The sequence below is a fragment of the Pteropus vampyrus genome, unplaced genomic scaffold (genome assembly GCF_000151845.1).
Source record: "Pteropus vampyrus isolate Shadow unplaced genomic scaffold, Pvam_2.0 Scaffold552, whole genome shotgun sequence".
Taxonomy (NCBI): Eukaryota; Metazoa; Chordata; class Mammalia; order Chiroptera; family Pteropodidae; genus Pteropus; species Pteropus vampyrus.
The window spans coordinates 418,584-434,707 of NW_011889333.1; the positions used below are offsets into that span (position 1 = coordinate 418,584).

The 16,124-nt window shown below is 35.9% G+C and overlaps 1 protein-coding gene across 3 annotated transcripts in view; it reads left to right on the forward strand.

The window, feature by feature from the left end:
• Positions 1-16,124, forward strand: part of JAKMIP2 (janus kinase and microtubule interacting protein 2) — a 152,582-nt gene that overhangs the window by 99,669 nt on the left and 36,789 nt on the right. For all 3 annotated transcript variants that reach the window (XM_011383904.2, XM_011383902.1, XM_011383901.2), the window contains 9 exons: positions 283-492; positions 2,317-2,415; positions 5,615-5,761; positions 6,431-6,571; positions 8,486-8,542; positions 9,460-9,579; positions 10,591-10,719; positions 13,168-13,251; positions 13,922-13,984. In XM_011383904.2, coding sequence (XP_011382206.1) covers positions 283-492; positions 2,317-2,415; positions 5,615-5,761; positions 6,431-6,571; positions 8,486-8,542; positions 9,460-9,579; positions 10,591-10,719; positions 13,168-13,251; positions 13,922-13,984 — 1,050 coding nt within the window. The remainder of the gene's footprint in view (positions 1-282; positions 493-2,316; positions 2,416-5,614; positions 5,762-6,430; positions 6,572-8,485; positions 8,543-9,459; positions 9,580-10,590; positions 10,720-13,167; positions 13,252-13,921; positions 13,985-16,124) is intronic.

A 16,124-nucleotide genomic window follows, 5' to 3' on the forward strand; every position in this document is an offset into this window, starting at 1 on the left:
TTCCATTTCCAACCTACCCAGACCATTTTAAACAATATATTGAATCGAAGCATCTACACAGAATATACTGAAGAGAAAAACTTACTCTCTGACCCCTAATCAGCCTAGGATGGCCCTTCACTATTCAGTCTTGCCTTGTCTTATTCATGAATTCAGTACTCTTTTCATACTCATGAATTTTTTCTGTATCAATCAGCCAAAAAAGTTGAACTCATACCATTATAAAAATGCATTTCTTTACAGCATTGTTAAATAAAATGTCCTGGGTGTCATTTAATTCAGATGGATGAAATCAAAGCCAAGGACAGGATCATCTTTTCCCTAGAAAAGGAACTGGAGACTCAAACAGGCTATGTACAGAAACTCCAGCTGCAGAAGGAGGCTTTGGATGAACAACTCTTTCTGGTCAAGGAGGCTGAGTGTAACATGAGCAGTCCGAAACGAGAAATTCCAGGCAGAGCAGGAGATGGCTCCGAACACTGCAGCAGCCCTGTAAGTCTATTCAAACTGAAGTTAAGAACACAAGAGTCATCTTTTATTTAGCTCCCAGGTTTTACTTTTCACTTAAGCTCTTGTCCTGTTTACAAAGAAATCAATTCTTTCTCCTACTATAAAACCAGCTGGTATCTTGGGAACAAGGTTTTCTAAACTTATAGACAACAAAGTGGTCTACACTGCATTAGCAGATCACAAGAGAATTACAGATCTTTTAAAATCTTTCATAGGATTTTTCTAGCCAAGAAATACCTATCCAAACTGCAACCTATTACAAGAATCATAAATTAGATGAAAATACTTTGCCTCTTGCCAAGACTGGTAATTTTCCCTTGTGTGAACAATTGATTTGGAAATTGGTAAAGACGGTTATCATGTACAGCAGTCAAAAATGTATAACCATCGAAGACTAAACCATTTATATCATCTGAATTTTTCTTGTATGACTGAACTGGCCCTTATTTCTGTAGATTTTCGTCATTTTACATGAGAAATTATTTTCAGAAGAGCAACGATAGAAATCAGCTCATGTAGAGTTGGCTTTCATACCTTATACTTTTCAAATTATTTAGCGCTAAAAAGATTAAAATGAATTATTTAGGAACAGAGACAGGTTCCAAAGTAGTACTGAGAACCAAGTAATGAATAATTTATGAATTGATATTCAGGATATATATATCTCAGTGGGTGGTGGAAAAACTACTGAATTAGGATTTAGCAGATGTAAGTTTTAGTTCTATCACTGCTATACCTGCAGTGTAGCATGATTGTCAAGAGATTAGACTCTAGAGTCAGATACTTTGGTTCAAATCCTCGCTCTGCCATTTACGATGTGACCTTAGGCAAATCATTTCACTGCTCAGAGTTTCTTCATCTGTAAGAGACATTAGTGGTACTGCTTAAGGCTGGTCTAAGGTTTAGGAGAGATGATCTATGAAATGTTGAAGAGAGTTTCTGGCACATAGTTAGCATTCAATAGATATTAGCTATTGATCTGTTGATATTAGCCAGGAGACCTTGAGCAAGTTATGAGCTCCCTGATTCTTACCTGTTCTGCTGAATCCTCCAGGATATTGTGAATCTAGAAATATAATGTGTGTGAAACAGTACAGCACTATCAATATTCAAGATGATGATGGAATTGCAAGTGTATGATAATAATGATCCTGCAAACTAGAGAATAGAATTAAGCCATGACTGCTGTGTGTAAGATGATCCATGGCAACTGTGCTGGTCGGGAAGCCAGTCACTCTGAGCAAAACACGCCAGTGAAGGCTATCCTATAATCTACCGCCTTTCACACGTGAAGGTCATGCACCAGCCCCCTTACTCTGATCTTTTTCTCCAGGAGTATGTAGGAATTTACAAAGTCTGTTCCTACCTCATACTCTATCCCCTCTTTGGCTAAGTGTCATAGCAGAACACCTGTCTAAGCTGCGGGCAGCAATGTGCAGCCACGACACAAGGATGCCCTTCAAACCACGAGAAATCACAGGATCGCCATGGTCTCACAGCTCACAGATATGATAAGCTAATCCAACTATCTTCCACGCCCCCTGCCAGGAGTCAGGGCTCCAGGGAGTATCTGCCACGTGACATTCATCTGCAGTTTTAACCAGGATTGGTCTTAAACCCAAGTGGTAAATATTGGGAGTTAGAAGAGGGCAAACAAATGTTTACTGTTCTCTGAATGAGAGAACATTTTACTTTTACCTCATAAGTCAGATGAGAGAAACTAAGCCTATTACTTTTATGAGCAGTATTCCAAAACTTTGTGAAAAGTGTTGTTGAAGAAATAGACATTTTAATTTTCATGTGTAGGATTTGCGAAGAAATCAAAAGAGAATAGCTGAATTGAATGCCACTATAAGAAAATTAGAAGACAGAAATACCTTGCTTGGAGATGAACGAAATGAATTGGTGAGTTCTAATCAGAATTTTTTATTTTATTTTATTTTATTTTTTGTGAAGCATATGTGCTATACCCATATAACCACCACCCGGTGGAAGGTCACCAGCATCTCAGACCTCTCCTTTTGTGACCCCTACCTGTCACCACCCTTCTAGAATTAACCACTGTTTTGATTTCTATCATGATAGATAGATGTCTACACCATTTTTAAAAATTTGTTGTAAATGGAATGATAACAATATTTACTCTTTTATGTCTGTTTTTTTTTTTTTTTTTGCTCAGCATTACTTTTGTGAGAGTCATTCATTGTGTTGCCCATAGGATTCACTCATTTTCATACTCTATAGTATTCGATTAATACACCATGTTATACTTATCTTTCTAATGTTAATGAAAATGTATGTTGTTTCTTAACGATTTTAAGCTGTTAATGGTGCTGCTATTTGTCTTTGGTGAGGAAATGTGTTCATTTCCAGTGAGAATATACCAAGGAGCAGAATTACTGAATCATAGAGTATGCATATAGTCAGCTTCAGTTAGTTTAGAGAACTAAAGTTTCCCACAGTTGTTATAGCAATTTACATTCCAAACATAAATGCATGAGAGTTGTAGTTTCTCCAAATCTTTACCAAAACGCAAAGATAATTGTTCATTTTAGTCAACTTGATGGATGTGAGGTATATTTTTATAGTGATTTTCATTTTTATTTCATTTATTTCATTTTATTTTATCTTCATTTCATTCTTCTTAAAAATGTGTTTGAGTAACTTTTCAAGTATTCCTTGGCCTTTTGGGTATCCTGTGTGTTTTGCTCTTTTTATTTTGCCCATTTTCTTTTGTACTGCCTTTATTTTCTTATTAAAATTAGGAATTTTTTAAATACCATCTTTTGGTCCTGCTCTGTGGCTTACATTTTACATTCTTAATGGTGGCTTTGGTATAAAGAAGTTATTTTTCAGCCTTTCTTTTTTCAAAAATATGCATTCGATGTCATAAATGTCTCTCTAAGCAAGATTTAGCTTTATTCCATGTTTTTTATGTTCTAATGTATTGCTATTTAACTCAAATTTTTTCTAATATCATATAATTTCTTCTTTGAAATTTCAGATTACTTAGAAGGGTATGGCTTAATTTCCGAACATTTGAGATTTTTGCATTACTATAGTCACGAAACATGTTTTGTATTATTTCATTCCTTTAAATTGTGTGGAGATTTGCTTTATAACACCAGCTTATGGTCTAGTTTAGAAATGTCCTATTTTCACATGAAAAGAAGGTATACTCTGCAATTGTTAAATGCAGTTTGAGTCAAGTTTATTAGTAGTCTTGTTTAAAATCTTCTATATCCTCACTGATATTTTTGTCGGCTTGTTCTCCCAACAAATGCATCCATTTCCATTCTTAGTTCTGTCAATTTTACTTTATATATTTAAAAGTTATGGTACTAGGTGTACACAAATTAAGATTTGTTATATATTTTTGGTGTAGTGACCCTTTTATCATTACGAAATTCTTTTTTATCTCTAGTAATACTTTAGTTAAAATCTTTGTCTAATATTAGTTGAATTACATCAGATTTTTTTCCTTTAGTGTTCCCATGAAAATATATAACTTTCAACCTTTCTCTATTGTATTTAAAGTATGTCTTTTAAAAGGAACATTTTGTTGGGTACTATGGAACTGTGATTATTGATGTATGGTACATTAGAATTACAGATATTTCCTTTTCTTTGTAAATAGCATGTACTAGGTAAATTTATATATTTGAAACCTTTGTCATAGATCTCCAGAAAAGAGATAAAATTTAAAATAGTGAACCTAGTGGAATAATTTATTTACTTTATATGTATTCAGTATTTAATATTAATGCTTCAGGTACTGAAGGTCAAAATGAGGATTAAATGAAATTATTTATGAAATACAAATTCAGTTTTGGCCTTTAATCTAAAATAGGTTTTTTAAAATGGCAATTAGCATGGAGTTGGGGGATACTGTTTTAGAATCACAAGAGAAGCTTTTTCAAATATTCATCGGTAGCTAAGTTTCCTTCCCCAGCACTTCCCAAAATGCTAGGTTCTCAAAAACAGGAGTGAGTAAAGAATCTTTTCAGGCATTTCTGATACACCCCTCCACTCTCCTTGCTTTGGTTCCCCTCCCCCAATACATACTCACATTCAGAACAGTTAGTGTGAAATGAATGAACTAAACTGTGAGAAGGTTAACATTGAAATCTGCTATGTATAGGGTGACCATAAAATGTCATGCAGATGGGAGAGTTTGGGATGTAAAACGGGAGGGACTGTTAACAATTACCTCAAGATAACATTCATAAACTTAGACCAGTGGTTCTCAGCAAGAGGCGATTTTGTCAATATCTGAAGTTGTTTTGGTTGTGACAACTGGGAGGGTGTTACTGGCATCTAGGGGCCAGGGATGCTCCTAAACATCCTACAGTACTCAGGACAGCTCCTTACAACAAAAAATATATGACCCCAAGTGTCTAGAGTGCAGAGGCTGAGAAACCCTGCCTTAGAGTAACTGGGCAGACCAGAGTATGGTCACTCTTAATTATGGGTAGGTAACAGTGCAACCGTTCTTTCTTGAGGCTTGCCGAAAATTAGATGTTCTTAAACACAAATATCAATAGAGTTTCAAAAGTAAACTTTGTTTTATTTCATCTTTCTCAATAAAACTAAAATAAATAGCCATAGTGTGAGTCAAACTTGGCAAGATCTCTGATGGAAAGAATAGGCTTTAGGGACAACCCTAACCCAGGATTGAGTTGCCTGGAGGATTCATTCATTTTCATACTCTATAGTATTCAATTAATACACCACGATATACTTATTCTTCTATTGTTAATGAACATTTATGTTGTTTCTTAACATTTTTTAAGCTGTTAATGGTGCTGCTACATGTCTTTGGTGAGAAAATGTGACCACGTGATTCCAATGAGTTGCTTTATGTCTTTGAGCCAATGAGGCCCGGGGAGAAGTGTGAGCAGCGTGGGATGGGGGCTGAGCAGGGCAAGGTAACTGGGCTGGAAAAGTCAGTGGGGAACAAAGAGTGCAACTAATTACTCCTGCTGAGCATCTCCAAAAGCATAATCTCGGCGGCACCTCCTTTACGTTAATAATAGATTGATAGAGGGTCGTGAAGAGTATGATGAAAAGCCATTAGAGGAAACTGTAACTTGTGTCTTCCCAGTTAAAACGTGTGAGGGAAACCGAAAAACAATGTAAACCTCTTCTGGAAAGGAACAAGTGCCTGGCCAAGAGAAACGATGAGCTGATGCTGTCTTTGCAGCGCATGGAAGAGAAACTAAAAGCTGTCACCAAGGAAAATTCAGAAATGGTGTGTACCACAGACTCTGCAAAACTACAGCTGCCTTTTTAATGTTATACCAATCACCTGACTTATCGCTCTTTCTCAGTTGTTTTCTTCTTTAAAATACAATGCAATTTATGAAAGTTTGGATTTTCCCTTATGTAAGCAAGGAACCTTTAAGGAAAAAAGCAAAAGAAGGTTGCTGGCTCTGAATTTTATGGAATTTCTAAATTTGCAGAACAATAGGAGTGCTTCCAGGAATCTGTACACTCTCCAAAAGGCCTGAAATATGGAAGCAAAGTTCCAACATAGCTCCTCCGCCACAGACACCTCCTTCCAAGAATTTCACTAACGTGCTCTTTACAGAACTGTACAGTGGGTATCCCTCATCTTCTAAGAGCTTGCATAATAGTTGGGAACTAGATGCCATATTTTGTATTATGTATGGATAAGTGCTCTGCTAATGCACTTCTTAACAGACTTTCACTACAACTGTAATGATCTTCAGACATTGCCAGTGATTTCACTTACAGCAGATAAAATGTGCTGGAGGATTTTAATTGGGCTCTGCGTGCATTAAAGCTGGGCAGTTTTCAAATTTAGCTGGAGCCTCATGAAATGTCTACAGATATTTGATGTTAACCACTAAAGTTTAGGATTTTTTAAATCTCCACCTATACTTCTTTTCTAATCTAGAGAGAAAAAATAACATCCCACCCACCCTTGAAGAAATTAAAATCTCTGAATGACCTCGATCAAGCCAATGAAGAACAAGAGACAGAGTTTCTAAAACTTCAGGTCATCGAACAACAGAACATTATTGATGAGCTCACCAGGGTAGGTCTTGATCAACCTACAAACTCTAAGTTGTTCCCAAGGACAGGCAGCCAAGACATCGACATACACAGGAAGCACATAATTAGTTTGGATCAGCCCCAAAGGCTCAAGTTCATGTGTCCAATATGTAAACAGGTTCAAGAGACTATTCCAAAAATACTTTATATTATTAAACTGTTTTTAACTTTTTCAGTTATTATCTGGTTATTAGTAATTATAATAAATCAATTTGTTAATTAATTTTGTAGCACAAATAATAGCCACAAAGCACATTAAAAGAAATTCCAAATGCATAATAATGTGAATAAGTAGGAAATATAGGTATGTCTTATTATTGACTTCCAGTATCAAGACTCAGACTCAGAGGTTAAATATTTTGCTTACAATAACAGGACCATATGCTTCTTATTTCCCAACACCTAATTCAGTGTCTAGAATATAGTTGCCGTTTAATAAATATTTGCTGAATAAACAGCAACATCATAAGTACATGACAGAGCTGAAATCCCAGTCCAGATTTTCTGACCGTTACTTTGGTACCTGGTGAAGTAGGTGGAGCAGGTATTACTCCCATTGGCTTCCAACTGAAGTCTGTGTTCCCAGCAGTTGTGGACCAAGACCTTCAGTGCCTAGGAGTTTCCTCTTTGCCTTTCTGCCTTTATTCTGTGAATGGCATCTCTGGTCGTTCTCGGTTGAGGAACAAACCAAGGCCTAGACAGCTGAAGAACTAGTGATGAGGGGTTTTAGGCAATAGTCTCCAGAGTAAGGTGAGCAAGATGATTTATTACTATTGAGAGAAGAAAAGAGTATAACTTCTGTTTATAATTATTGATGGTTTACCCTTTTAAAATTTTCTATTTGGGGTATATATTATGATGCATATACTGTATTAGGAAGGTAATCTAAGCATAAGTTTTAAGTTGTAGGTATATTGAGGTTGCATGACCAAAATACTTTTATTTACTTAATAAAGATGAGTAATCAAAAAGGTGAACACCACTAGCTTAAACCAGATTATTTATCAATCATGTCTTCCTGAAGTGCTCACTTCACTTCTGTTCCCTTAAAAACTCATAAATCTCACAGATTCACTAGTTCAGGAATTTGTTTGGCTTTAAGGATCTTGAGTTTAAGCTAAAAGTTTCTTATGGAATTTTGACATGTTTAGGCACTTCAACCAGATTTTCAGAGAGGTACAAGTGTCCCTTATTTCATCGACCTTTGAATTTGTGCAGTAAATACATGAAGTACTTTAGCAAATGAATACCAAATTCTGAGGGTATCTTCATTGACAACAAGAATGAATTGAGACATTATTATTTCTAGATATTCTTGAATTTCCCAGAAATTTCCAACAGCCCCCCCTCCAAAAAAAAAACACCAGGTAGATAGATACTCCATTCCCACCTTCAGAGGCTGCAGGTAAGAACAAGGATCCAAGGATAGTCAAAAGATAAGTTTCTATGCATTTCAAGTGGTTAAATGAAAAGAATAAAGTTTTACTTTATTGTGAATTAATAGTTTTTTAACACTGACATTTAAAGTAATTTTGGGTCTGAGAAAACTGAAGAATTGCTCTTTGGATAATGTAAGTAACTATTTTCAAAGCTACTTGATCTTCAAGTATAAAACAAAGGATTCTGATTAGAAACACAATGCACTTCCTGATCGTGAGGATTTCAGACCCACACAGATTATCAGGAAAAGTTGTAGAGTTTTCTTACTTCAAATATATTAAAGTATCAAACTCAAAAGTTGCTAAAATTTACAAAACATAATCTTATTTTAAATAGAAATGTGTAATGCCTCAGGGGAAAAAACAACTCTCTGTAAAACAAATGAACAAACAAACAAATCTACAAGGAAAAAAATGTACCAATTCAAGATCTGAAAAGTGCTTCTTCTGTTTTCCAGGACCGAGAAAAGCTCATCCGCAGGAGAAAGCATAGAAGAAGTTCCAAGCCAATTAAGGTAATGAGGAAACTAGATTATCAGGCATTTGCCACAAACAGCCAGAGAAGTGAGGCATGCCAAGGAATCTTCCTGCAAAGATGCAATAACTCAGATATTCCTGACCTACAGCAAATCGTGGGCTTTATTTACTAGAGGAAACTCTTCACAGTTCTCAGAAGTCCAAAGATACTGCGCTTTTTAACTTGAAAGGATTTGCTTTAATATGACTTTCTATGAGTGAAGAAGCAACTAGGTTTGACGTTGAATGGGTTATCTGACAAGTTGAAGAGTCACATTCCAAGAACATGCAAGTGACACACATGATTTGATGTCTCTCAGTGAATAATGCTAGCATCTGATACCCATCCTATAATTGTTTAATATATTTTTATTATTCACTTGGACAGTATTATTGATAATTATATTCCCAATTCACCAATATCTATACAACCTCTTATAATCCACAAAGTTTTATTATTTAATTTGTCTATTCATTCAATTTTTGTCTGTATCAAGTACATTATTTGATTTGGATGTAAAATTATATGATAAGACTTAAGATTTGATAATTCTCTTTACATAGATGCCTAGACTTTCAGAGTCCCTTGATTATATTTTAGATACTGGAAATAGTAAATCACATAAACTCGTTGTGATAGAAAATGTAACACAAGAAACTCCAGTGCTTCTATGAAGAGGGTCAATATTAATGAATCTTCCAGGAAAAAAAAAAAAAACACTAGAAATGAAATAATACAGGACAAACATTTATTGGAATTATTATGTTTGTATCCATATTCTTATTTCATCAAAGAAGCATTAAAGTGTCTGTGATTTTATATTCATTTGCATCTATGCCAGTCGACAGTGCTTTAATAATATCAACTTTCCCCACTTTTACTTGTGTCAGTAAATATGTACTTTCCCTCCATTAGAGGCCTGTTTTGGACCCATTTATTGGCTATGATGAGGACTCCATGGATTCAGAGACGTCATCCATGGCCTCATTTAGAACAGACCGAACACCAGCTACTCCTGATGATGACTTGGATGAAGTAAGCTTTTCCACTTCTCTAGACTTTTCTGATAGTGTCACGAAATCTTTCCTTTAAGAGGAAGAAAAAGCATTTCCCTTTTATCTCCTTTATGACTGCACAAAGTGATCTCTTAATAGTGACCAATTTTTGACCATGCTTGATTTTGTTACCTTTTAGAATATAGTTCACTCATCACTTCTCAGCCTTTTGGCTAAGATCGAGTGAAAATAGTTCACCCACGTCATGTAGCCCTTTTAGAAACTTCTCTGAAGTTCAGCTCTGTAACTTGAAGACTTCTTTCAAAAATCTAAAAGCTTGTTCTTCTAAGCTTGTTCCTTGGTTCACACCTTCCCTAGATGAAGAATCAGAAGAACAAGCTTTTAGATGTAGTTTTAGACAGTATTAAGCAAAACGTGCTCTGTAGACCTCCTTCATTCATCAGAATCATCGAGGGAGTTCAATTGCACTGAAAATTCCTGGACTCTACCGCACAACTCCTGACTCAGGATCTTGGGGGTGGAACTCCAAAATCTGCATTTTTCACAAAACTCCCTGGTGATTGTATTATGCTCTGAAGGTTGAGACCTTACGCTGTAAAACTATGTTTTCCATAATTATCTAGGGAAGAACTTGTTGGATATGAATGTATTGAAAAAAAGTGAGACTAAAACTCTGAATATCATTTCTTCATATTTAGATCTGTCATCATCAGGGTGTAAGTTTTTCTTATTTGGAACCAAAATTGACTATAACCCAATCCCAAATGGATAATAATAAGAAATATGTAAATAAACAAATGCTTCTTTTTTAAAAACAAATATGTAAATATTTCCACGATGTTTATCTTGATTTACAGAACTTGTGTTTATCCACATACTTTAGAATCAAGAATAAAATCGCACAGAATCTATAATCAAATAAATCTTTAATTTCTCTTTAAAAAGTGGACAAATATTAGTATTTCACACTGAACACTGGACTTGAACATAACATAATTATTTTTTGGCCTTTTCCTTTGTTCACCTCAAGAGTTTGGCAGCTGAAGAATCTGAGCTGCGATTTCGACAATTAACAAAAGAATATCAGGCCCTCCAAAGAGCGTATGCCCTCCTGCAGGAGCAGACTGGAGGCATCATCGATGCTGAAAGAGAGGCCAAGGTCAGTGTGCGTCTGCACGGAGTGCTCGAATAGGCTTTTTTGTGCAGTGGTCACAGCATAGAAGTGCCAGGGACATAAATATATCAATAGGGAAGCTTTCCATGTACCCTTTTCTTCACTGTGGCTTTTGAACTGTTGTATCTTTTATGTCAACAAACCTTGGATCTAGAGACATTAGATCTGGCTTAGATCGATGCTTTTGTTCCTTTTAGATAGTTGAATAACTTGCTATTTGAAAACAAACATTTTCAAAGCTAGACAATATTGAATTTTTATAATCCTTTTTTTTTTCAGTTTCTTGCTTGGAAAAAAGTTATCTTTCAAAATCAATGATTAGCCTTTTTCTTTTCTTAGTTAATAAGTGCATAACACTACATTGACAGCATACCAAGAATTTTCACTGACAGTATCTTATTTAACCCTTGCAGATATGCAGATATTTTACAGTAGAGGAATTTGAGGCTCAGAGGGTAATTGAATTGCCCAAGATCACACAGAATAATTAATGGGAAACTGAGATTCAAACTCAAATCTTAGTGGGTCAAATGTTTTCTCCGTTATATTACAACTGCCTCTCATAAGCCTATTTCGAAACACACACATACACTCACTCTCTCTCTCTCTCTCTCTCTCTCTCTCTCTCTCTCTCTCTGCTTATTGAGTGCTTTCTGTGCTCCAGACATTTTGCTGAGCACTTTACATACATTTATCTCATGTAAATTTAAACAACCCTATGATTTAGATACTGTTATCTTCTTTTTATAGGAGAGGAAATAATATCTTAGTAGGAGTTAAATATAGATTAGTTACCTTAAAACTTGGATTAAAGCTGGGATATGAACCTAGTCGTTCTGAGTTTAGTCATAACCACCATGCCATAACTGCCCGTTAGATTAATATATAAGGAGCAAGAAGGAGTGTGCCCACCTAGTGATTTTATCCTGCTTCCTGTTTAGATGGTCTATAGTATGCTGAAGATTGTCATAAGAACTACTATTAGTTGTTTAGTGGAAAAGAATAAATATTATAGCTATGAATTTTAAGTAGTAGCATGTATACATACATGCATATACATATATTTGAGTAAAGATGTTTTTTACAAGCACTGTGATTTAGAATAAAAAGGCAAGCAATCAGTAGGAAGGGATGTATGTGTATGCCTTCATGTTTGTGCCCTAAAATTAATAGTGTGGCTTTCATTATCAGCATTTACTAAGCATTCTTATAACATAGGATTGGTCAATTAAAATAATAGCATATGCCTTATGTTCTGGCGTGGTGATGCTGTAGGAACCAGTTCTCTTTCTCTCGTCTCATTTTCCCATCTAAATAAAAGTTTAGCACTATCTCTGGCCATTAAAGTATTTTTTTAAAAAAAACCTTACCATTCTAAGCAAAATAGTCTAAAACAAATGAAGATGTTAGAAAAAGAACAATTAAGTATATTGAAAGAAGTAGAAATGGAAAACGGATAATATAGATGAAAGAGCATCAATGAAAACAAAAGATATAGTCCTTTCAATACAAGAAAAAAATTAATTATACTTAAAATCCATTCAAAGTTGAAATAATTCTTAGCAGAATTAAATTTGGAATTTTTTTATCCTGATGAAGAGAAATATAATGTTTAACAGTCCAAAGAAATATTCTGCTCACAAGAAAGAATAAGAAAAGGATACCAGACTTTGCTGATTTTATTCAACTTTGTAGCAAAGAACCTACCTACCTAGATCATAAGACAAGAGAAAAATATGTGAATAGGCAGAAAACAAAAAAAAAATTTTTCACAGAAAATAAGATTGCACATACAGAGAGAATAAAAGAGAATCTAAGAACAAATTACTGGACTAAATGAAGTAGGGTCGCTCCATAAAAGATCAGTGTCCAAAACTATTTACACGCATACACGATCAATACATACATGCATAATATAGATTTGGATTTAGATATAGATTTAGGGCACAAAGTTGGCTCTGGAAGAATGGAAAGATTTTGGAGAGGCAAAATGGGAGAAGGCTTTCTATTGGGGAGCTCGTTCAAACAAGAGAGAAGTGGAGAGTTCCAGGTGTATTTAGGAAACAAGATCACCAGCAGGTAAAGGGTGGACTCTGTGTTGATGAGCAGTGGGAAAAGATTGGAAATCTAATGAGAGTTTTCAAATCCCAAGCTAAAGAGTTTGAATTTTAGCCTAGTGGTGAAAGAAAGCACTGAAAGTTGTAAGCAAGAATTTAAATCATAAAAATAGTTTTAGGAGATTCTCCGGTCATAGAAAATTATTCTCCTCTCTTATTTATTATTATTATTAATTATTATTATTATTATTATTGTTATTGTTATTATTATTATTTTCTTTTTTTGCTTGTGGAGTTCTAATCCAGGAAGATGAAGGGAAGAAAAATATTGACTTCGCATTTCATTTACTGAGCTCTGGAATTTTGATTTCACTAGGCTCAAGAACAACTCCAAGCAGAAGTGCTCAGGTATAAAGCCAAAATTGAAGATCTGGAAGCGACTCTGGCTCAGAAAGGACAGGTAGGCATTTGGTTGCTGGTACTTCTGCAGACGCAGGCGATTTGATCTGACCTTCCTCTAGATTACCCTGTGCATGGGTCGCATCCAGGACACGGCTTGGCTCTCCACAGTGACCTTTCTCAAACAGTGTCAGAATGTTCAACTCTATGTTTCTGTCCCTGGTGTTTTTCTGGCCAGAGCGTGAACCCAGCTACAACAGCGAATGAGGTTGGGCAAGAGGAAGAAGAGCCCTGTACAAGTAGCCTAGAGTGGTTTTAAACTGCTAAGACAAAGACCCACCCCTCCAGCTGCATTCTTTGCCTCTATGCTACATTTATGGTTCTGCATTTTAATGTTTTCCATCCATATGTATCTAGCCTGTGTGCATTCTGACCCTTGTCACTTTTTGCCTGTGTGGTCACTTCTGAGTCCCCAGAAGGCTGGTCCTGGATTATTCAGACTGAAAAAGGTAGAGCTAGTGAGTGACAATAAAAAGGGGGTTAAATTTTCCTGGCAACTTCGGCCCCAATGTCTTTGAATAAGGAACTGGCAGGGGTGGGTGTCATTTACCAGGTGTTGGCAGGCAAACAAACTAGGTGGAAAGAAGACAGTTCTGGCAAAGTGGTTAGACGACACATGCTCTTTCGTGCCACTCTGAAATGCTGACTGCGCGATATTCTTTGTCAAACAGGATTCACACTGGGTAGAAGATAAACAACTTTTCATTAAGAGAAACCAGGAGCTTTTAGAAAAGGTATGTTGGGCAACACCCTAGTGGGGCAAAGGAGAAATCGATGAGAGATCCAGGAGCAGCAGGGGGTCCTCTCAGGAGTGGCACAGGGGCTAGGGGAAGGGGAGGCTTTTCGGCACTGCACTCTCCTCTGCTGCGTGCTCAACTGCATCCCTGTCACCGCCATCACCATCAGTGAAGTGGCACGTGTGCATGGCTCTGCGCTGGGCATTGTGCCGACTTTTAAAAGGATGTGATCCCTGAAACCTATTAATTTGTTAACCATATATATATACTGTATATGTACTGTATATATATATATATACACCCACCTGTGCACACATCCTATGTGATCGTCCATCTATAAAAAACACTGTGAACAAGACTTGTTATTTTGTGCAGGGAAGTGACAGAGTATGACTCCAAGATCATGCCGCAACCTAGTGTAGGCTATGTTCTCACTTTTAATCTTTTTTCTAAGCTTCGCTGTTTATATACATGTATTTTTTTTTTTAAATAAAAGAAAGCACGAAACAGCATGTCCAGGATTTTGTTCAACAAATCAAGATGCAAAAGAGTGGTTTAGTCCCAATAGATGTAATTAATTTTGCTTATCTGAACATAGGTTTTTGATTTAAGGCAATGAAATACAGCAGAGATTATTTTAAGTTCAGAGGCTGCTATTCCTATAGTATTGGCCTTCCACAAATCTAGTGAAAACATTACAAAATAATCATATATTATTGAAAAAGTGAATTTGAAAGTCCATATGAATAAAGAAAATAATTCTATAGGTCAGTCCCAAAGTATGTAGAAATTATTTTAGGATTATTTCTACCAGTGTTCACTAGCCTTGACAAGAAATAAAAATGAACTACAACACTCTTATAAGCATGAGAAGAGAAAAAAGATACTTGACCTCCGTCCTCTCTGATCTGGCTAAGTTAGAACACCCTATCTCACTTTCTGCATGATGAGAGACAGACTTGATACATAGAAAGTGGGCGAATGAATATTCCTGGACCGAGAACTGGTACCCAGAAAGGTGAAGAGTTCCTAGAAAGAAACTTCATCAGACATTGGCCCTGGACTATGAATTACAACTTGTAAACCACCAATCTAATTGCTAGCACTAACCACTAGAACCAGGAATCTCCCCAGATATCCCATCTTTGATTCCAATCCAAGATGCTAGGAAATAGAATCTCTTTTGTGATCTAAGTCAACTTCTAAAAATCTAGTGTAAAAAACTTGAGTTGACTACATTGATTAGTGTTACATAATATCTCACTATCTCCCCACCTTTATTTTCCTATCACTTTTCTATCTTATAAGGCTACAAGAAAAGGATTTTAGTAGTCTCAGCGATGCCCAGTAGTAAGTGTAATTATATCTCTTTACCAACTAAAAACATAATTTTCATTATGTCTACTGTCTGATTCTTTTTGGTTTTCATTTCTTTGGGCTAAAAGTGGAATTTTGAGCTCAGCTTTTGAAAGAAAACCGAATGACAAAGCAAAACATCCTACTTCAAGTATGTGTACTTGGGAAAGTAAAATTCATCCTATGCTAAAAAGCCCCCATGTTTTTTAAATTCTAAAATCAAGATTTTAAATAGTTACTGTGCACTAAGGCCCACTAACACAGCTGATATCAAAGGCAGCCCCAAACCTTTTGCAGATCATGAAAATTTGTTGATCCCTTGTAGACATGGACCCTGTATATAGGGCAAAGCATGTCTGTACACAGCGAACTTGATTTCATACTTCATCAAGAAGTATGAACTTGATTTCATACTTCACCTATAGAGGTCCTATAGGTGAGCCTTACAGGTAAACAGAAGGAAGAAGTGTCACCTCTGAATGAGTGGACAAGGAAGCCTTTTATGGTAGGAGATGTCAGAGCTTAGTGTTGAAGGAAGTGTAGAATTTCCTCACCTAGAAAAGGAAATTGGAGGGCCCTTTTCAGGCAGAGAGGTGAACAAAAACAGCTCTTGAAGTCACCAGTCTATAGGCTAGGTCTGGGTTTCTAGACTCTGGTGTGTGTGTGATCACATGAGTGTGTAGAGACAACAGTGATAACCTTTAAAACCAGAAAGCTACATGGTGACCAGATTTATTAAAGTTTTTGATTTCCATATTGAAGAGTTTGGCTTTACTCTGTG